General features: G+C 33.0%; 1 protein-coding gene across 1 annotated transcript; it reads left to right on the forward strand.

The window, feature by feature from the left end:
* Positions 1-857: 857 nt before the first annotated feature.
* Positions 858-23,136, forward strand: LOC126749474 (protein C12orf4 homolog). Its single transcript, XM_050459164.1, has 8 exons — positions 858-1,135; positions 1,192-1,337; positions 1,526-1,707; positions 9,339-9,563; positions 21,672-21,869; positions 21,923-22,385; positions 22,699-22,824; positions 22,883-23,136. The coding sequence occupies exons 1-8, from the start codon at positions 991-993 to the stop codon at positions 22,964-22,966; spliced, it is 1,569 nt and encodes a 522-aa protein (XP_050315121.1). The 5' UTR covers positions 858-990; the 3' UTR covers positions 22,967-23,136.
* The last annotated feature ends 251 nt before the right edge of the window (positions 23,137-23,387 follow it).

Genomic DNA, 23,387 nt, shown 5'->3' on the forward strand with positions numbered 1-23,387 from the left:
AGGTGGACAGAGTGACAGAAAAACGAGATAGGAATAGAGAAAGGGAACGAAAATGAGACGCGTGCGGTCTGCTCCAGCGTGATGCATAGAGCAAGCGTAGGAGATCTTTCCTCCCTTCAGTCTCCTTGGGTAATTCAGAGTAAGCAGAATTCGTTAAATGTCAATAAGAATTAAGGACTCTCCTTTGTTGTCAAGCTTTCTATAGAGCTCAAAAGCATGAAATACGCGTGTGTGCTTTTGCCAATTTTAGATGTATTAATCTATAGTCTAACATAATAGTCCTCCTAGAAGACTTACACTTATGAGGGAACGCGAAGCACAAGAGTGGTGAGTTTTTAATGCGAACAGGCCATGTGCTACTGTCAAAAGATGAAATTTTCATGTTTTTAATTTGGATTGGCTTGGCCGTAGATATGCTCCTAGAAAGAAAGCCTCTACAAGCTAATGAAATATGAAAAATTGCGATATTTTATATCACATATCAGATGCTTGACAGTCCTGTAGTCACGAGGAAATAATTTCGTTTTTTTACAGCTATCTATATATCGAGGAATAGAAGCTTTTTCAGCGTTAGGTTATATTTAAAATTAGCGACAGAATATATGTCAAAAACCAGGATAATATATTATAAAGTTAAGTTTAACTGATAGATACCCCAACCACCCGATAAAGTTAACTTCTACATTTTGAAGCTACACTGTAACATGTGACGTTATTCCACAAGTTAACTTTAAGTTACCTGTCAAAATAGTTTTATTACTTTGAGAATGCCCCTGGTAAAAGCCTCCGTGTTTTAATTGTTTCATCTAAATGTCCTTTGGTATCCGTTTTTACAGGAACAGCTCCCGAGGTGTCACATAAAAACACCCACCAATACAAATCTATTTTTGTTTTTATTTATATTCTCCAAACTGCAAAAATCAATGATTTAATGCTTCAACGAATAAAATATAAATATTTTCAGGAAAATACATCTATTTTCATTGGGAAATGGGTACCGAGAAGCTCGATATAATTTATATCAACGATAAATATGGAATAGAGCATTCCTTGTTGATACCATATGAAGATTCACTGGAGGAATTGGCCCATATTTTGATTTTAAAATACAATCTGCCTATATATGTTGAAAAAGGTAAGTGTTAAGTGTAGTTATAGAGTTGGATGATGTTTATTTTTAACATTTTGTAGAATTGACACATCACTTAAAAGATTTTATTGAAGAACAAACTAAAGAGTATTATGAAGAACTTACAACAACTTTTATTAATAAAGCTAGAAAAAAGGAGTTAGACTTGGAAGAAATTACTAAAGAATGGGAAAAAACTATGAAAGAGGTTTGTATTTACTATTTTCACTAGAAATGTATTGTGTAACTGAGTTTGTGTTTTTTGGTAATAAATCAAAGGATTCAATAACTGACACATTCATTTAAGTGGCTGCAAGTTTAGATAATGGTTTCTCTTCTTCCAATATTATAACAATCAGTTAAATACTTATTTAGGTAACATGAAGAAATTTATAGGAAATGGTAGAATTTGGTGAAAAACGTTGTGCATCAGATGAAGAGCTTTTTGCTACAGCATATCACAAACTGGTACATTCCCCAGCATTGGAAACAATGTTGCAATTTGAACATGTTTATGCAAAAGCTGTTCGACAAAAGACAGAAGAGAAAAATCAACAAATTAAAAAATTATCAGATAGGTAAGTAGGTTATACTTGACTGAAATGAAGGAAGTAATTCTCAATCACTTTGTTATTTCCATGTTCTGATTAAGTCAGTTTTTTTTTCAGTTATTTAGTTATCTAATTTACTTATGAGTAGTATTAAGTGCATCTATATAATTGAGGAGTATTGGAGCAAAACCGAATAAATCCACCAAACATGATTTTGAGAAAAACCCGAATTTTTAATAATGCAAAAAGTATTTTCTTTTTCTTTTTTTTTGTTAGAACATATTATTGGAGACGTCGTTAATAATACATTCTAAATACAATTTTGAAAAATTATTATTTTTTGAAATATAACAAAATCAAAAATGGATTTATTCAGTTTTGCTCAAAAGTATTGGATTTATTTGATTTTGTTCAAAATTTTATTACCAAGCAGCAATAAAAACATTGTTTTAAACAAGAGAGCTTTATTTCTTAAAATATTTAATCCAATATATTAAGAAAAAATAAAAATATCAAGAAAAAAATTCTTTAAACAACACAGTCATTAACTAAAACCTAAATATGGAGTGCATATTCTTCCTCCAAGCAGTCGCAATCATTGCTAATAATATCCTCTACCTGAGAAATTTTCTCATTATTTTCACCTTCGTCTTTACACAGCAGTTTTTTGTACCATTCAAATTTTTCTTCACTTGCCCACTCTTTTCCAAATTGTTTTTCCATCAGTTGTTTTACACTCTGAATTTTTTTTTGAGGAATGGTATTGCGCAGTGGGACCTGTGACAACGAAAAGTTCTTTAAATTCTTTCCTCTTTTATAGAAATATTTTTTAACTTCTGATTAGGCTTCGAATTGGTAGTGTTGGAAGCATGCGATTGATATCTTGATTTCTCCAGTTTTTTTAATGTGTTTTTTTTGTAAACGAATTCGTTTTAAATCCGATTTTCCTGCAACTTTATTAAGATAATCTTGTAATTCCTTGATATTGAAAATTTTCCACTCTGATCCTATGACCTTAACATTTCCAACTTCGGAATAGTATCCAACATATTCTTCTTTAGAACAAATGGTTGGAGTTTTTCTAAATATTTTTTCCATGCGTCCAAACACTATGTCCGCTGGTAAAAAACTATGTCCTCTTACAGGGTAGGTAATGATAATTTCAATAATATTAAACATTAACATATGAATGATGTGGGAATTTTTGTTTTGGCCCCCACATCCGTCGCAGAACAATCTTATCTGAGTTTTGCCAGTCAGGTCCAAAGCTGTTAGGTAGTCCAACAACGCAGATCCGATTTCGGCAGCACCTCTCCCAGATTGATCTTCCGTCCATATACAGTGCTTTCATTTCAAAACGATCCACCCTTAATAACTTTCTTAAAAAAAAAATTAAAAAAAAATAACACGTCAAATTAGATATACGGGGGGACGTTTAATTATGCATTTACTGAAGTTCTGTCCATCACCTCCTCACCTCCAGCTAACCTCAGTTTAATATGTCAAATGGGAACCCCCATCGTGTGATACATCATAGTAAGCAGCGTAAAATTCTCTATTCAACGATACCAAAAAAAATTAAATCGGTAAATGTGTAAGCAAATAGTTAGCGAAAATGTCTAGAAATAATGAATATTTTATTTACGCCAAACTTTGGTATTTTAAATGAATTTATTTTACTTTTAGTGTGGTACCTACATCATTTTAAAATTCTTACATTTTTTATAATAGATCATCAAAAAAAATACAAGCAATTTAGAAGTTAAAATGTGTGGTAACAAACAGTACATTTAGTTCAAGCAAATTATTTATTTTTTTAAGTAAAGAATGTGTAGCGTTATTTGCGAGAAAAAAGAGTCTTCAAATTTTTAACTTTGTATGTGTATTTATTTCACTTATATTTTTTGCGAAACCTACCTAATAGGTACAAAAAAACACTGCAATACCTTACATTTTTAAGGCGTTTAAAAAGCAGGCGATTTATGATTGTTAAAACTGTCAGTTTGACGCGTGCAATTTTTCAATTTTAGTTAAAACAGTGAGTTAATAAAATGGTGTATACGCTAGCCGAAAGAATAGAAATAATTTTCCTTTATGGAGCTCAAGATCGGTGTGCTCGCAGAACCGCGAGAGCATTTAATGAAAGGTATCAAGATAAAAACGTGAGCCATAAATACGTATTAGAATTGATACGAAAATTTGAAGAGACGGGGTCGATTTGCAATAAGAAAAAATATGAAAATAGAGTTGTCGATGAAGCATGCCAAGTTGAAGTACTAGGACAATTTGCTATGGATCCAACTTTGTCTATACCAAAGGCCGCAAAACTAACAAATATTTCCACTGGTTCCGTACATAAAGTTTAAAAAAAAAATAAGTTCTTATAAAATTCATATTCTTCATGAACTCGGAGAAGATGATTTTGATAGGAGAATTCAATTTTGTGAAGTGATGTGCCAGCGAATTGACGACGATCCCCATTTATTGAAGAACATTTGCTTCAGTGACGAATCGATCTTTTTTTTAAATGGCCTGGTGAACAGACATAACTGTAGATACTGGGATAATGAAAATCCGCATGTTTTTCGGGAAGGCCATACCCAATATCCCCAAAAAATTAATGTTTGGGCAGGAATTTATGGGAATGAAATAATCGGGCCATTTTTTTTTGGAAGAAAATTTGACTGGCGAAATTTATTTAAACCTTTTAGAAAATGCAATATACCCTTCCATCATCCAATCTATATGGAAAATCAAGTAGATCAAAATGGTGCTATATTATTGAATGAAAATAATATACATTTTCAGCAGGATGGAGTTCCCGCGCACTACACTTTGGTAGTTCGAGAGTGGCTTGATGAAAATTTTTCGAGAAAAGTGGATTGGCAGACGTGGTGCAATCGAATGGCCTGCGCGGTCTCCGGACCTAACCCCACTAGACTTTTTTCTTTGGGGCTACTTAAAAAGCAAAGTTTATAAAACCCCACCTGAGTATTGAGAATTTAAAAAATAGAATATTTCAAGAATGCAGAGAAATTAGCGGGCATACCCTTGCCAATGTTCGTAAGGAGTTTGAAAATAGGTTTTTTTATTATCTTGCTAATAACGACGCGCATTTTGAACAATTAATAAAATAAATTTGTTAAACTAATTAAATTTGTTTTTCTACCCTACCGATTTACACTTTAATTGCTTCTTGGTCAATCAATTTAATTTTTTTTTACAACCATTGATAGCATAATGAATGCCCTTTAAAATAATGTATCACAGCATGGGGTAGCCATTTGACATACCAAAGTTTGGCGTAAATAAAATATTCATTATTTCTAGACATTTTCGCTAACTATTTGCTTACACATTTACCGATTTCATTTTTTTTGAATAGAGAGGAGGTACCGTTGAATAGAGAATTTTACGCTCCTTACTACGATGTATCACACGATGGGGGTTCCCATTTGACATATTAAAGTGAGGTTAGCTGGAGGTGAGGAGGTGATTGACAGAAATTCAGTAAATGCATAATTAAACGTTCCCCTGTATATCTAATTTGACGTGAAACACAGCAGAATGAATACATACTTATTTGGTGTGAATAAAATGCATCAGAAATAGGAGTGCGCGGTAGCGACTGCACCTGTTGTAAATCAAAGCAAAATATTAAAGAATTTTCTGGCTCTTCTTTACAATGGGTATAAAAAGCTTGGCTTCTTTTCTTATAAACTCTATATTCAGTCATATACTCTACTTTTTTCTGTGGGTCTTTCTCCGATTTAATGCGATATTTTAGACGCGTGCACTGAGAACAGGTATCTGAAGCTGGAGATAAAAATCCAATGTTAAATTTTGTAACAAAAATCTTTCTAAACATTGCGTAGCTAACTTTAAACTGATTTTCAGCCTGTTCATTATAAATTTGGCGTAATTTTTTAACACTGAGATTGGCTGGTAAATAAATCCTTCTAGATTTGCTTCGATTATAATGACTTTCAGTAGCTCTTAATTTTCCGATAAACTCTTGAACTTTATCCCGTTTGGACAAACTTTTTTTTGAAACATGATCCCCACCCCGACGTTCTTTGGGAATATCTCCTGAATCAACAGTCTTACAAATGGTAAACAATCTGTGATTTTTCACTGCTAGTGCAGCCATGAAGAAACTCCTACAAACCTTAACTACTTCTGTTGATCGATTTTTCTTAATTTTCATAAAGAAATTCGCCGCTCTTGCTCTTTGTCGAGGATTTTCTTTTTTCTTCTTTAGATCTCTTCCTTACGGTACCGCAAACACTAATCATATGACCAAGACCAAGTTTTATATCTTGTACGTTTTTATCTGCAACTTCATACAGCTTCCTTCTAGTCACTTTAATATCAGATATTTTTACTTGTTCGCATTGATAAGTTTTGTTATTATGTGAGCAGGGTTGCTTAAAACCAAGTCTGGATCTGGATCCTGGTATCTGTAACAACAGAAAAAAAATCTTAAGCGCCTCGCCTCTTTAAAAAACTGAAAATGTATTTTTTCAGTTTTTCAATTGAATGTAAATAATATCCCGCGCAAATTACGCGAAACTGCGGCAAACGGCGCACCGGGACAAGACTAATCAGATGAGCACTACTGACTACTGCTAAAACTATACTGTTTTATCCCGTTAACACACAAAATATGCCAACAGCCGTAAAAGGTCATTACCTTTTTTTATTCAAAGTTATACAACCCTGGTGCCATCTCTTATTACGTTAATTAAATTTTCTGGATTTATTCGGTTTTGCTCGCATCGGATAGTTTATAAAGTGTAATTTAACAAAGTCAGTTGAAATCGTCGCTAACTCATTTTTCATAAAAAGTGAATTTATTCGGTTTTGCTCCAACACTCCTCAATTAATCCCTTCAGTATTAAATTTAGTGATAATCATTAGAACAATTATTATTATTAGATCATTGGTACTTCTGTTAAGATTTTGCTTAGATAAAAATTTTAGTTAATTCAATTTCTAGCTATGTAGGAAGAACAAAACTTGTATTATAGCCAATACACTGGCTTTTACTTCCCCTTGATGTTTTATTAAGTGTCTATTTTTTTAAATGGTAACTAGTACTTATTTCTAATAATATAATTATTAAATACTCCACATTTACTTCCTTAGCACCTAACATTTACATCTTACCAAAGCAAAAAAGATATGAAATATACAACAAAATTTAATAAAAAAGTTCATCACAATCTTTGATTTACCAGTAGGTATTAATTGGAAAGTTTAAATATAATCTTAGGTAAGCTAATAAATTGTATATGTTACGGGTAAAGTTAGAATAACGGTTAAACTTAGGTTTACCCGGATAAACTGCATAATACCCAGAAAACATGGGTAAAGTCCAAAATATTAATAAAATTTTACACGTTTCGGGCTTTACCCGGGTAAACCGCGTTCTATCCACCTTGGCGTGGTTAATGTTAAAAAATAATGCCATAAATATTTGGAGAAATTTATTTAATAAAAAAACAGATTTTACAAATCAAAGGTTACACTAAAACTGTATCCTAACAAAGTAAAAGATAATATAATCTATTTGTTCAAACAAGACAAGCTGCTGTGACATTTCGAGGTACAAAGATTTCCAATAGCTTTACAATTACATTTATTGACCATGCATTTAGTTTTACAGTTGCATCATTTATAACCTTAACCTCCTAAAAGTGACTGTTCGTTTGCAAGTTGTCTTAAATTTTTCTTTTCCGCTGATACACTTTCCATCTCAATAAGCTTCTCACTGCACACAGAAAATTGGTTCCTGGAAAACATTTCTTCTATAGTTCCTCTCTTGTTCGCTAGCTTATACAAATCGTCGTCAGTTTTCTCGATAACTGTCATGAGAATGTTTCTAAAATCACCCCTTCCTCGATCAACGTCTGGAATTTTTACTCTCACTGTATCTCCAACAGAACATGGTGGAAACTTTGAATTAGATAAAGCTTTCATCTTCTTTGCTTGATTTTCTAAATTTCTTTTTGCGTCTAGTCTGTTTGACTATATATTCCTTTGGTATAAGCAAAGTTCACACCTTATATTCCCTGATGTATTTAAATTGTCACACTCTACACACTTGCTCTGATTTTCTGAAGTTTCTGTATTACTAGCGATTTCTCGATAATTATTGTTGCCATTTTCCATATTGCCACCTTCAGTAATATCTTCTTGCAAATTGTCTGGTTCTGGGTCACTATCCATAGACTGGTTTATATTTATTTCTTGTTGAGGCTATTCACCTAAACCAAATTCCCTTACCACTTTCTCGAGCTCTTCTTCGGTTCGTAGATTTTCAATAGCTTCTTTTGGAAAAGCTGATGTGGATAGGCCGACTTTAATACCATGCCCAAACATGGCGGCATAAGGAGCTTGTTTTATCCCATCATGGTATGCCCTATTTTTCATTAACTGAACAAATCTTAGACCTTCTGACCATCGCGTGCAGTTTTCATCGTCCATCCACGTCATAAGCATGTTCTGTATATCTTGATTTGCTCTTTCCACGCTGCCTTGTGACTGACTGTGACGTGGTTTCCCATGGACTATTTTAAGGCCACTCCACATCGTACATAACTCTTCAATGACATGGTTGGCGAACTCCCGGCTGTTGTCCGATTGTAGTATAGATGGGGCGCCGAAAATACAAAATATGTCTACCAGGCTCTTAGCTACTTCCTCAGCCCTTTTCGACGTTAATGGACGTATTTGAACAAACTTAGTTAAGTGGTCCTGATACACCATAATAAATTTGTATTCTCTATCGGGATGGGATTGCATGTCAATTAGATCCACTTGACAACGACTGTTCATCTCCGAAAAAACCATTGGTTTAACCACAAGTCCTTTTTTGGCAGATTTCAGTTTCTTTTGGCACCCTTCACACAAGCGCAGATATAACTTAATAACATCTTGAGTTATATTCTTGTACTTTTTTTTACATTCGCTTTCCATACGGTGCTTACCGCCATGTCCTATAGCTAAATGTGCATCATGCAAAATGTCAAACATTTCGTCGTTTGTAACGTAATATTTAATGCTAGATTCACCTGACGATACACGAGCAATAAGCTTTTCAACGCCTCTAACAGAACATATGTCAAACCTCTTTAACCGCCGATATTGTAGCGTAGTCTTAGTTTTAGAGTTTTTTGCCAACTTGACTGATTCTAACATTTCTTGGTATTGTTCATTATTAAAATAAAAACTATTTGCACTTTTCGTAGACACCAACTCGTTAAAAACTTCATAAAAACGCTGTGCTAAACGCGCACGTCCACTCTCTTCGGTTCCTATATCCAACTTTACCCACACAAAAGCGGATAGAACGCGGTTTACCCGGGTAAAATCCGAAATATGTGTAATTTCAATATTATTTCGGACTTTACCCATGTTTTCTGGGTATTGGGCAGTTTATCCGGTAAACCTAAGTTTAACCGTTATTCTAACTTTACCCGTAACATAAGGCTGTTGTTTACTATGGAAAAAATGCATTTAAGAACTTTAATATTCAAAGGTAGTTTTCAAAATAGTAATCTGAATAATATTCTACATTGGATAGTTTTGTGAAGCAAAAAAAACCTAAAAAATTAATTAATTTTAGTGATTATAGCTGATGTTATTTATTATAGACAAAGTGAAGAAATGAATAAAGCACTTGACAGATTAGAGCAAGATATGACAGAATCTGAAATTAATGATCTTGTAGCAAGACACTATGAGACACATTCATTTCTCCAAGGTCAATTAACCAGTGAGCTAGATACAATGAAAGAAGCACAGAGGAGGAAATATAGAGAATGGATTATGCAGATGCTTGAACAGAATCAGGCTAATTCATCTTTACCTACGCCAAGGTAACATAGGGTATATACATTATAGATAGTTTTTGTATAGATTTTTTAATGTTATGAATTTTAAATAATTTGTGGCTGACCCATATTCTTATTTTTTGAATAAGGAATTTTATGTATACGTTGATTTAACTTTGATAGAGTTCAAAACTTTTATCTTTTTTTTTCTTCAGTATCATTAGTTTTATACATTGTATTTTAACCATGAGTTATTTGCATAAATATATGAGACTAATGGAAATTAAATATATGAATTTAAAAGGAGGTAGGAATAACAGAGGGTCACTTGATCCTACCAAGGGAGCTAACAAGGCATTTGTATATAATATTGACACCACAGGAGGCCCCAGATAAAAAGAAAAGAACTTGATGGCAAACCAAGAAGCAGGAAAAACACATATTACTGTACTTAATTCATTTATGGGTTTTTTTTAAATCAGGGTTGGCAAAAATCTGGGTTTTTGTATGCTCTGGGTGGGGTTTTGGGTATTTGTGCTGGGTTTTTGTGTTTTTTTTGGGTATTTGGGTATTTGTTATTTTCCGGAACTCTAACCTCAAATTATAGAAAAATAACATTAATTTTGAAGTTTTGACTAGACTGGTTGTTTTTTGGTATTGTGTTAAAACTTTACACAACACTAGTAAAGTGTTGTAATAGTAATAAAACAGAGTGTTTTAATGTGTTTCTTTTTGATGCGTAAACTAAAAGTTAAAAGGTGAGTTTTACTTTTTTTAAACTATAAATATTTTCAACATGGGTTTTTCTTGCTTTTATGGTAGAAAAATATGGATGGGAATACAACAATAACAAACCTAGTTGAAGTTATCGTTGAAGAAACTTGAAGAAGTGGTAAACTCAGGAAACGATATGAATAAAAATGACAAGATGGAAAACGGATGGAAGACTGTAACACCATCACAACAGTCTTTCATCAATACCATCCACATCAACACAAGGGAATTCTGTGTCTAGAAATTTGGAGGCTGATCACGAGGTCGTCAACATCTTGGATGGATCGTCGGAGATTTCAGACAGTGAGATTGAAATGGAGCAAAACTTGGAGAAAGAAGAAAACGAAGTTACGACAAGTGCAAAGGTAGCTAAAAAGCAAGACAATAAAGGAAGGGTTAAAAAAGGCGGGGACTATTACGGAGGGGGTCGTCACAAATCTGTGGAGTGGGAATATGTGATTCGATTGACAGATGGTACACTCAAGTGCAAATTTTGTCCTCAAAAACTGACGGGAAAAATAGAGAGGATTAAAGCACATCTTGGAAAGTGTTCGTTGTTTCTGGAGAGCCAGGTAGTTCCTTTGCGATTATCAGATGATGACTGGAATCAAGAGATGGACAAAAAGGTGCTAATTAGGTCAAAATCTGATTTATTGTAATATAGGTATTCACTTATGTTATTTTTTTTCTTTTTTTTTACGGTAACGTTAAATTTTTGAATATCTACATTGTATATCACATAAAATGAACCTTGCAGAAATTCCGTAAATACAATAGTTTATGAATATGGATTCTCTTTTTTTATGGGTTGGTATATGAAGCCGAATAATTGTACAAATGCATAGAATAGTTGTACATTTTTCGTTCTGTGGATGTGTATAATCGTACAATTATTGTGTAAATTAAATTTTAATTTCAGGGAAGTTGAAGTATCTGAGTATATTATACATATACAGACTAATAACTATATATAATTTAAGATAACTAAATATAATTTTTTTTTTTTTTTTTTTTTTTTTTTTTTTTTTTTTTTGGAGGTAGAAGATTATTTTTTTATTTTTTGACACCATAAACTTCTTTTTTTTTTTAATTATTTATTACATGTGGATCTCGTATAATAGTGTGTTTAGAAGGATGAATGCAAGTGAAGGTTTTTCTTTTGTTCTTTTAATATACGATCGTTATGCGCAAGTTTTCATGATTTTCAGGAATTTGTGACAAAGGAGAGATTTCAGGTGGTGGGTCTGTCTGAGACCTGGCTCAATGATAATATACCCACTGAAAGTTTACATATTCCAAATTACAATCTTAGAGATGGACGGGGTGGTGGGGTAGCATTATATATACATAATACTCTGAAATTTAAAGTTTTAAAACCTCCAGAACAAAGCAGTCTTCTTGAACAGATTTGGGTAAGTGTTAAAATACAAGGTAAAACAATATATTTTGGTTCTCTATATAGACCCCCTAGTTTAAATGTTAATGAGTGCCTTGAAGATTTGGAAAATACCCTGGTGAGTTTCATGCCATGTTGCAATCATATCTTTTTTGGTTCTGATTTTAATATAGATATTTCACAAACCGATAGTGCTGCTTGTAAACATTTATTTCGCTTGTTAAACAAATATAATTTGTCCCAACTTATACAATCTCCTACTCGCGTTAGTGAAAATAGTACCTCGACTCTAGATTTATTAGTTACGAATTCGCCGGAAATGTCATCTAAAGTGGAGGTTATTAAAATGGATGATATATCAGATCATCATTTGGTTTATTCAGTTTTGCGATTAGAAAAAACTCGTATACCAATTTCATTTCGAACCTATAGGGATTATTCTAATTTTAATTTAGACATTTTCCTGGCAGATCTTTATGCTATAAATTGGGATCTTATTTTCTCTTTCAATGATGTTAATCATATGGTTTCTTTTTTGAATGAAAACTTAATAAAAATTTTTGATGCTCATGCTCCAATGAAAAGCTCTAGATTTACTAAGGCACCAGCACCTTGGATAACTCTTAATATAAAGTTTACGATGAGGTTAAGACGTAAAGCCCTATCAAAATATAAAAAGTTAAAAACCGAAGCAGCATTTAATGAATATAAGCAAATCCGTAATTATGTAACGTCAGCTGTTCGAAATAAAAAAAAAGCGTTTCTACAACATAAATTCAAAACTGACCGTAAGTCATTTTGGAAAACGTTAAAATCTTTAAACATCAGTGACTGCTCGAAGTCATCAGAAAATATTCTAGAATATTCACCTTCAGATTTTAATAACTTTTTTGTTAATAGTGTACCAAAAGTAACTTTAAACTCTGGCAATGATATATTTCAACAATATTCATCAAATGATCCCGCTTTGAATTTGGAAAATCAATTTAAATTTAATCAGGTAAACGAAGAGAGCGTAAATAAAGCCATATCCCAAATTAAGTACTGCTATGGGTTCTGACTGCATTACCATATAAATGATTAATCTCGTAACACCTCATATTTCCCCGCATCTAACATTTATAATAAACTATTGTATTTCCATGGGTGTTTTCCCGGATGCTTGGAAAAAAGCTGATATAATCCCTGTCCCTAAGATTGGAAATCCAACGGAATTATCGCACTATCGTCCTATAAGCATACTCCCTGCCATGTCCAAAATTTTTGAAAGAATTGTTAATGATCAGCTTAATGAATTCTGCTTAACTAAAAATTTGCTTCCAGTAACACAGTCGGGTTTTCGTGCAAAGCATAGTACCAGTAAAGCTCTTCTTCATATTTGTGATGATATATTTAAAGCTCTTGATCAGAAAAAAACAACAGTTTTAGTATTGCTGGACTTTAGTCGTGCATTTGACACACTGGATCATTTTTTTTATTGGCAAAGCTCCAATATTTTGGGCTACATACTTCTGCTTTAAACTGCTAAAAAGTTATCTTTTAAATAGACGTCAAAGGGTAAGAATTAATTCTATTCTATCTGAATATTTGCAGTTGGATCAGGGTGTCCCGCAGGGAAGTATTCTTGGCCCCTTACTCTTTTTGTTATATCTATGTGACTTTCATAAATTCGAGTCATTCGAGTTTCATTCCTTCGAGTTTGTGAATCGCACCAGTACGCCGATGACACACAGATCTATCGTTCATTTAACTTTATGGAGGCCATAGAAGCTGTGAATGCTATTAATTTGGATCTTTTAGCCATATCTGACTTGTGTAAGAGTCACAGACTCGTATTGAATGCTGCAAAGTCCAAACTCCTTGTCTTTGGCAAGCCCCTTCCAGATACCGTGAAGATCAGCATAGATGGATCTCCTTTACCTCCTTCTAATAACCAGAAGAATTTGGGGATTGTCCTTGACACGGATCTCAGGTTTGAGGGGCATGTGTCGAATTTGTTGAGGTCATGTTTTTATAAATTAAAAATACTCTATATGAACAAACAGTCCATAAAGTTGTGCTTTTCGGACAACCAGCTTATTTATCTAATAAATTAATTTCAAACTCCAAAATTCACGGCAGAATCACACGAAACGCGCATAATTTTGTTATTCCAGGGCATAAAACTGCAAAATTCCAGGGCTCATTTAGTTACAATGCTCCAAAAATCTATAATGCACTACCACCTGAAGTTAAGTCTCTTCTCTCTGTAACAACCTTTAAACAAAAAACTAAAAATAATATTTTTCAAAACCGACATAGGTAATCATCTCTGGTCCTTCATTGAAGTACCTACTATGATTTATTGCGCATAGCAGATTGTATTATATTTATTACTTTACATTTTTATTCTGCTATTATGTTCTATAAAATTTTGCATTTGTGCTTATTAATATGGTTAGATAGAGTAGCTCTAAGCTAGATCTCGCCATTACTTATTTAGTAGTTAAGAAAACATGTATTTTTATGCTGAATAAAGAAGACTTATTATTATTAGATTTATTATTATTATTATTATTATTATTATTATTATTATTATTAATAGATCTTTTTCCTCGTGCCCTACAACAGAAAGCACAAAAAAAAAACAGGAAAAGGCCAGAGCAAGATAGAGAATCCTCTCAATTGAGTGACAGTGACGGTGTTACAGTTACAATGACTCCTAAAAGAAACAAACAGTTTTGGACAAAGTAGTCGTGAAAACATCAAAGGAAGAAAAACATAAGTTGGACCTCAAAATTGCAGAATGTTTTTATACATGCAATCTCTCATTTTCCACAGTTGAACATCCATCTTTTATTGAGATGATCCAATCCCTTCGACCAGGAGACAAATTGCCGGAAACTTGCTGGATGAAGTCTACGAGGTTTATGAAAAAGAAATAAGGGAAGTTCTAATGCAGACCGAGGGAAATAGACCAGTTACTCTGAGGTTCGATTGATGGTCTAGTGTTAGAAACGATCCAATTATATCGACAAGCATTCACACCGGAAATAGTTCTTTTTTGTTATCTTCATTAGATTGCGTCGATGACAAAAAAACATCTAAATAACATTTAGAAATCGCTGAAGGTGCGATTAAACAATGTAAGGAATTATACAATAAAGACGTTTTTGCAATAGTAACCGACAATGAAAATAAAATGAAGAAATTTAGAAAAATGGTTGCAGAGAAATCTCCCTCTATACTAACCTATGGATGTAATGCACATTTAAATGTTTCGCCACAAACTGTCCTCAAGACTTGGTAGAAATACAGACATATATCAGAAACCACCATAAACCTCACGGAATTCTTAAACTTAAATGGGGTTTAATGCCTCAAATTCCTAATGATACCCGTTGGAATTCGCAGTTGGCCTGTGTAAGTACCTTTAATGCTAACTACCTAATGTACCGAGAAATTTCAAAAGAACATCGAGTCTCTTGTTCAGCATATTATAAGAAAAATTGACGACATTAATTTATACAAAAATGCACTTGACTTAGAGCAACAACTACAGGCAGTTGGTACTGCCTTAGATAAATTCCAGAGTGACCAAACTACTCTCGCCGATGCCGTCAACATCTGGCTAGATTTATTAAACAAACCATGTTTAAGCCCCTACATTAAAGGCATTAAAAAAATTGAGCAGGCAATACAACCCTTTCACTTTCTATGTTTTTTAACTGATCCTAAATATATGGACAAAAACCTAGAAAAAAAATACCAGGATGAGGCAGAGGCTTGGTTACTTGAGAATCACGAAGATTTTTTCCAAGGTTATCTATTATTCCGAATAAAGGATGAAGATATTTATCAATCATCACTTTTTAAGGAAAGCGTGATAAAAAAACATGTCTGCATTCAAATGGTGGTCAATTGTAAAAACTAAGATTACTTCTACAGCTCAAAATTCAGATTCAGATCGTATTTTGATGAACATGGCCACATTTTTTGCAAACTTACATTCTTGCCCTGCTAGTTCTGCAGCTCTTGAAAGAATCTTTAATTCCTATGGTTTGGTGTGGACTGATCTAAGGAATAAGTTGCTGCCAGATAAGGTAGAAAAGCTAGTAAAAATAATTAAAATGAGCCATTTTAAAAAAGAGAAAAAGAAAAAGTTGTTTTAGGTGTTTAATTTATTTTTATTTTATTCCTATAATGAATAAGGCGTTTTGTTTTTGTTTTGTTTTTAATATTTTAATGTAAAAATTGATTTTTTGAAACTTAGGAATAAGAATATTAAAGACTGGTCTATTAGTACCTTTCTGTTCTGTTTCCAATTGAAATTATTTATTTTATTTTGTTCCTTGCGAAAAAGTAAGAAACCCGATTTGTTGATAAAATTTAGGAATAAGAATGTCATTATATTTTGATATTTTGTTATTGAATACTATATAAAAAGCATCTCAATTTTGTCTCATTTTTCATTTTTTTTTAAACATCTCAAATTCTTTGGGCTTTTGTATGGGTTTTTGTGTTGGGTTTTTGTATAGGTCGTTGGGTGGGTTTTTGGCACAAAAACCCTGTGGGTTTTTTAAATGGCGTTTTCGTTTTGCCAAACCTGTTTTAAACTGATATTTTTAAATTTTTAAAAAATTTGTCAAAAGAAATTGTATGTTATAAGGAGCCAGAATATATTTACTATAAAGGAATTGATATGGATTGTTTGTGTACGGAACATCAAAGGGACACTTAAAAAGAATGCTATTAATAACACCATTTTTTCGACAAGAGCAGTTTGGATTATGTAAAATTTTGGGAACCTGCCATGCTTATACTTTAATCTACTAATCACTGATATATTTGCTTTATTTATATTACCATTTTTATACCAGTGTTTTGCCGGTATATTTTTGTGAATTTGATAACACTGGATGTATGATAATTGGCCAAGTCATTCTTTCCCAATCATTTTTGCATCTCTCATATAAAATATTTTTAATTCTAATGATACTGTCCAGTAATATGTATTTCAATAAACTAGACTGAATCATTCGCAGCATTAACTATTTTGTCAACTTTATTATTTTCTGCTATATCGCAATGTCTCTTTACCCAAATAAAGTTAGTAATACGGGAAGGATTATTTGATAGTTAACACAGTGTTATTTATATACTGGTTGGGAATTGCTTCCATAACTCTTCTTCTTTGGCAATACCGAAAGAGTATCTGTCAGTATAAGTATGTGTTTATATCTATTGGATATTGCCTATTCTAGGGCGTAATATATGACAGCAGCCTTTGCAATAAGAATAAATTTCTTTCAATTGTAAAAGTATAATGATAATTTACGCCCCAGCCACAATATTATGACATTTTGTTCCATCAATAAATATTTTTACCCCAGAAAGAGAGAGGATCTATACAAATAATCTCTTCAAATTTGAGAACATCCCATAAGTGTATTGTGGAACTATTATATTAGGTTTCGATACTATTGTTTTATATTTATACCGGGTGGCGCATCGAAAACGAAACAGAGACAACTACGGGCAGTCCATTAACTTTTTAAAAAAACGCTCGGACCCGTCGATTTTATTTTCGAGAGGGGCACTTAATAATTACAAAATCACTTTCCCACCTACAACCCCCTAAGCGGGGGTGGCCCTACCCCTAAAATCTTAAATGGGAAGGGGGGTCGAGTGATTCCTCATTGGAAAGGTCTTTTGATTCTCTTTACAAGGGTACTTGGTTTGACGCAATTTAAGTAAGTACTTTTTAAAATTTTCGCATTTAAACCTTAAAAGGTAATTTTCAATATTTTTACTTTATCATAGACTACTAAAGGTACTTTTAAGAAAAGCAACGCCAGGCAGTAGGACAAATCCATCAAGTATTATTAAATTATGAGACAAAAAATGAGATATCTCTATCATATTACAGAATATTTTGACTTTAAGTCTAGTCATTCAAAAAATTATCGCAAAAATAGATTTAAAAAGAATTTGCTTAAGTGTTTGCTTATAATAAATGTTCAAAATGGCCACCTCCATTCTCCATACAATAAAAAAGATTTTGCTCAAAGCGTTGTCGCACGTTCTGCAATACTTCAGGCGTGATTTCAAGACACTCATTTACAATTCTGCCTTGTAAATGTTCTAACGAAGTGGCTTCAGTCTCATAAACTTTACTTTTTAAGTGACCCCAAAGAAAAAAGTCTAGAGGTGATAAATCCGGCGATCGTGGAGGCCATTCAATAGCACCTCTTCTTCCAATTCATCGTCCTGGAAACGTCCGATCCAAATATTCTCGCGTATTATACGTTTGTACATTTGTTTACATTATTTAATCATTTCAATATACTCATTATCCTACCAGGGAAGTTTATTTCTTCAGTTCTCCGAAAAAGGATAAATACTTTTTTTACCTAATGAAATATTATTTCGAGTTATTTCTCTTATAATTGGAGGCTCTATTTGCCTTTATTAAGGTCAAATCAACGCAAGATTTGGTTTTGCCTGGGGCTACGAACTTTGTAGCACTACCAGAATTTAGCATAATTAAGTTACTCGTATTAATTCCCTCAACCAAATCACAACCAATTTTATTACAAGAGGCAGAACTCCATACACTATGGTGTGCATTAACACTGTGTTATTCGGAAAACTGTAAAATACTTGTTCTCATTCTTCAACTGAAACATAGACTGTAGGAGGTCACACATTAAACTTTTATAGCGCATATTTCCAAGCTTGGCGTTAGTGCTTGTGATTTATCCGAAATATCTATTTATTTATTTCTATATACGGCAAAGCCAGTATATAAAACTAATACTAGAATTACAAAATAAAATATACTAGGATAAAACCTCAGAAAAAACAATCATTAACAAAGATAAAAACTTAACATTATACATGGAACGTAGATTAAAGTCTAGGATTAATAATTTTTTATTTTAATGACCGTGAGCCACTGGAGAGTGTATCCAAACTATTTTCATCAAAGAAACGCAAAGTCCTAGTGAGTGGAGAAAAAACCCACAGTTGGCCGAATAAAAGGATAAAAGAAACATAGGGGAACTGCATGTGAGAGTGTAACTGATGATGACTCTTTTTTGTAGATGAGACCGCATAGGTCGAAGCTCCCTCTCATCCAAGTGCAATATCAGAGAGAATTAAAACATTGTAGAGCATTTTTATTAAATATTTTAATCCCTTCGGAATAAGGTGGATGAGCTTCAACTTCTGCTTGCTTATTTTAATTTTCCTGACATTGTTCTATTAAAACCCTTTCCTCTGTGACCCTGGAACCGCTCGTGAGCATTACTTCAGAGTTTTCTTCTTTTTACGTCATTAATTGTGCTTCTTGCCTCTCTTCGCATCTCTTCTTTTATTTTGATATTTAGTATGTTTCTACACATTTTGCTAATGCTGTCCCAATCTTTCTCGCTACGCAGCAACAATTCCGCTACATTTAGTTTTGAAACTGCAACATTGCAGATTTGATTAGCAACTTCTCTTTGAGGTTCGAAGTTTTTGCACTGGAAAAGCGTATGCTCCGCCGTGTCTTGCTCCGCACAATACCAGCATCTGTCAGTTTCCTGCTTGCGAATCCTCTTCAAGAAGGTCCCGAAGGTACCATGGCCTGTTATTGCCTGCATAAGGTGGTAATCTACGTTGCCCCATGTCCTTGAGGACGATTTACGAACATCCTTGATGAAATTCTTCGCCCATCTAATTCATTAGGTCTAAGCCAATCATTTATTGGCTTAGCCCTAATTGTTTCGGGCCTGTTTATAATATAGGTTTAATTACTTAAATCAAGATTATTTCAATCTTAATTATTTATTAAGTTATCAAGGCCAGACCGTAAAGAAATAGGGACGCTGCTCCAGTCACACTGAAATAAGGTGATCCTTCTGTTTTCGACGCACATCCTTAGTGACTATGTAATTAGTGCAATAAAATAGAAACAAAATAAGAAGAGACACAATTTAACGTGAAAGGAAAAAAATGACTCGACTTACCCTAGTAATAAATGAAGTAAAGGATGTTGATATAAGGAACACCCCAATCAGCTTTCATTAGATCGACAAAGACGTGATGCACTTCGGTATTATCTCGCATGAGATTTAGGTACCGATTCAATAATTGCCGTAGTACTACTGCTCTCCGATATCGCACACCTGTTCCGTATTTTAAGTTTTTGGCGGATGACCTCGGTCAAATAGCTTACTCCTCTCGCCCCGAGGGGTCCATAAGGTAAAGTAGGATAAAAGAGCAAGGCTTTATGGAAGGAACATTGGCGTAAGAGAGTAAGGAAATGTAAGATAGGTCGAGTTTAAATATTAAAAATTTACCAGTAAACGCGTGTGTTATACCGGGTTAACCTCTATATGCAAAATCAATGTAAATAAACCAAAATAAACAAAGTATTACCGAACTAATTATTAAATATCTTAAACTTTAAAGAAAACTTATGTTAACTAAAAATAAGTAAAATTAGCAAAAAGTAACAGAAGGAGAGAGAACGAAATACTAATGAATGATTTTGTATTGATGAGTATGTACCACTCTCAGTTTTTTGTAGACAAGGATCTCTGCATGGAAGGACTGCTGTTCTAATTAAGAGACATTTTCTGTGTTGTTGATAAGTTTAGTGATGTCTGGGTTTTCAAGTGTTTGGTGTGTTTTTGTATATTGTTCAATATGTATGTTATTTGTATTTACCGCCCGCCCTTTGAGGATATCAGTGTGTTTCTTGAAAGGTTGGATTATCTTTTGTCCCAGCTCCTTATTCACTCGCGTGTTATCTTACCTGAACATTTTAATATTAATTATTCAAAGGCTTCCCGAAAATAATTTCTCTTGATGGAATCTTCAAATCATATTTACTCATTATGTATGTTGATGCACCCACTCGTATTTCGTCCTCTTCATCGACCAATATTGGTTATTTCTGCAGTAATTTGGATAATGTTATCTGAAAATTAATCTTAACAAATCTTACTACAGCATTGAAGACTAGTTTAACGACTCATTTTGACATCCAAAGATAATCATGTATCTGTTGATGATATTTTTTTTAATTCTTGTTTTATGTTAGTTTTTGCCTTTTCTTTTTGGTTTTTATTCCGTTTTTGTTTGATGATTATTTTTTAAGTTTAAAAAACCACTACTATTGTTAATTCTAGGATTAAGAAGCTATTAGTACAAGTTTGTAAACTTAGTAAATAAAGTATATTTTGCCTTGACTTGACCCTTCTTTGACAGGTGTTAAAAGGAATTGCTTCCAGGATGGTGGGAGAATGATATAAACCATTTAAGATATTAAAGCATCAGAATGATGCCATCTAACTTCAAGATTAGGAATATTAAACTGGACACCCATAGCATTATAGTCACTGTAAGAGTTACAAAAAATATTAACTTCAGCTCTATAAGCATTTTAAGAATCTTCTTTGTACAGCCTCAGGGCATTCAATTTGAGAATCATAATAAGGGGACCAAATTACAGACGCATACTCAAGTAAGGAATGAACCAAAGAGTAATAAAGGTGAAAGATGTACACTATTTCTAGTGATAAAATCAAGACTGCGGATACTTGTTAATAATATCCGAAATGTGCAGTAAAAAAGCTAGTTTACCATTGAAAAGAACACCTAAATATTTAACTGAATAACGAAATACATATACATCTTAAATTCAGTTCCAGACTATTGCTATTACACCACTTAGCAACACTAGTTAAATCCAATTGAAGTAACTCAGGATCAATATATGACTCAATGGATTTATACCGTTTAAAATCATCAGCAAAAGCAAGACGCTTTTAATAAACAATTACTCAAATTTCTTATGAACAAGTTAAAAAAGACTGGGCCAATATGTGAACCTCGAGAGACGCCTGAATTAACTTCAATAACATTAGAAATAGTTTAGATAGGAAATTTTAGGTTTCTATAATTTCTTTAAAATTAATATTTCACTCAATTTTACAATAATGCAAATTTTTTAGTTCTCCAGTAGATCCTGTTCCCATAAAGGACCTACCAACTACAATCTGCAATAATCTAAGCAGGGATTCTGTAAATTCTCCAATTTTAGAAGAGAGCTTTACAATTCATTTGGGATCTCAACTGAAACAGATGCATAATATTCGAATTTTATCTGCCAATGTTATGGATCTATGCTCTATTGAAGATAATGAGGAGATGTAGGTGGAAATATTTAATAAAAACTTTTATATATATAACTCTTATTTTACAGGTCAGAACCCACACCTCAAATACTCCAAACAGCTTTAGGTCTTTATTCGAACGACCTTACCGGCCTAGTATTAATGACAGACAACAAAATCGGGTCGAGATTATCCCAAGATTTTCAGGAAATGTGTCAAAATACAACTGAATTTCATTTTCCGCACATAGAAGAACAATTGAATAAAATATCTAACGTAGCGAATAAATATTTAAAAAATCTTCCTGCAGATTCAACCCGAAATGTTAACAGCGAGCTGTTGCAACCTGGGGATTTTTATATAACCAGACATTCCAATTTGGCCCAAGTGCACGTAATATTTCATATGGTTACTGATGACAGCTTAAGGGGGAATGATATCAATAGCAGGCATCCCGTGGTGTTGGGATTGAGGCATATTTTAAAAACAGCATGTTCTAATGATGTTACTTCACTGACCATTCCATTATTATTACAGTATGATATGACAGATGTAGGTATTAGATTCATTTTACATTTTCACAAAGGAATTTTCTAATTTTTATTTTAATATTAACTGAATAATATTAGTTTTTATTGCAATACGGTTCCTATCTGCGGGCATTTCCGAAAATAAATTAATTTAAAAAAAAATCTATAAAAAGACCATTTATATGAAATAATCACATGTGAATTAAGTAAAGATTCTCACAGTTTAGGATTCGTGCACTCATTTGTCCATTCAATGTCTTTATGTGTTCAAGTAGGAAGAAACAGTAGGCATAAATTTGCAGAAATTCAATAGTAGTAGGTTCTTTTTTTTGTAGGAAATGACCACAATTTGGTGTGAAAAACGAGCAGAGTTGGTCTTCAAATGTGTAAAAGGATTTATGATAGAAATGGCGTCCTGGGGTGGATCTGAACTTAAGAATCTCCAATTTATGTTGCCAGAGGTGAGTGATTGAATAAAGCGAACATTCGGTTACTAATACTATTTTCAAATATTTTAAGGGTATTTCCCATGCAGTCTTTACGTCAATGACCGAAATGTTACCAAGGATTTTCAAAGTGTGCAACCCCAAAATATTAAAATAAATCTAGTGTGATTTATTTAAACTGATCAACGTGTCGCCAATTTTATAATATTAATTAAATAATGGACCATTAAGTTCAAGCGTGACATTTATTTCGATGCTTCTCTAATTTTTTGATCCCTCTTTTGTATATTTATCTTTGCTTTCAAAATAAACTTCAGTTTCTGCAAACACTGGTTTATTGGAGCCATTTTTTTCATTTTACAAGCATTTTGTGAGATCTACGAAAAGCTAGCAGTCTCTCGTGGCCAGATCTGGAAAATACAATACACAGACAAGCAAGTTCAATTGTACCATCGTTTTTATCGAACAAAACACCTTGTGTCACTAGAGCATCACTTGTGTTTGTATGACCACGTTGGAAGCTTAGAAAGAAGAATAGTATATCGTCTGAAAATTGATATAAATGTATCAATACTAGA

The sequence above is a fragment of the Anthonomus grandis genome (genome assembly GCF_022605725.1).
Source record: "Anthonomus grandis grandis chromosome 1 unlocalized genomic scaffold, icAntGran1.3 Chromosome77, whole genome shotgun sequence".
In the NCBI taxonomy this organism is placed as follows: Eukaryota; Metazoa; Arthropoda; class Insecta; order Coleoptera; family Curculionidae; genus Anthonomus; species Anthonomus grandis.

What these genes read in the sequence shown, in the direction of transcription:
- LOC126749474 (XM_050459164.1), top strand. Translation starts at nt 991, where the DNA reads ATGGGTACCGAGAAGCTCGATATAATTTATATCAACGATAAATATGGA. An exon ending in GCCTATATATGTTGAAAAAG is followed by an intron (nt 1,136 to 1,191) that starts GTAAGTGTTAAG and finishes AACATTTTGTAG; the next exon opens with AATTGACACATCACTTAAAA. An exon ending in TACAGTATGATATGACAGAT is followed by an intron (nt 22,386 to 22,698) that starts GTAGGTATTAGA and finishes TTTTTTTTGTAG; the next exon opens with GAAATGACCACAATTTGGTG.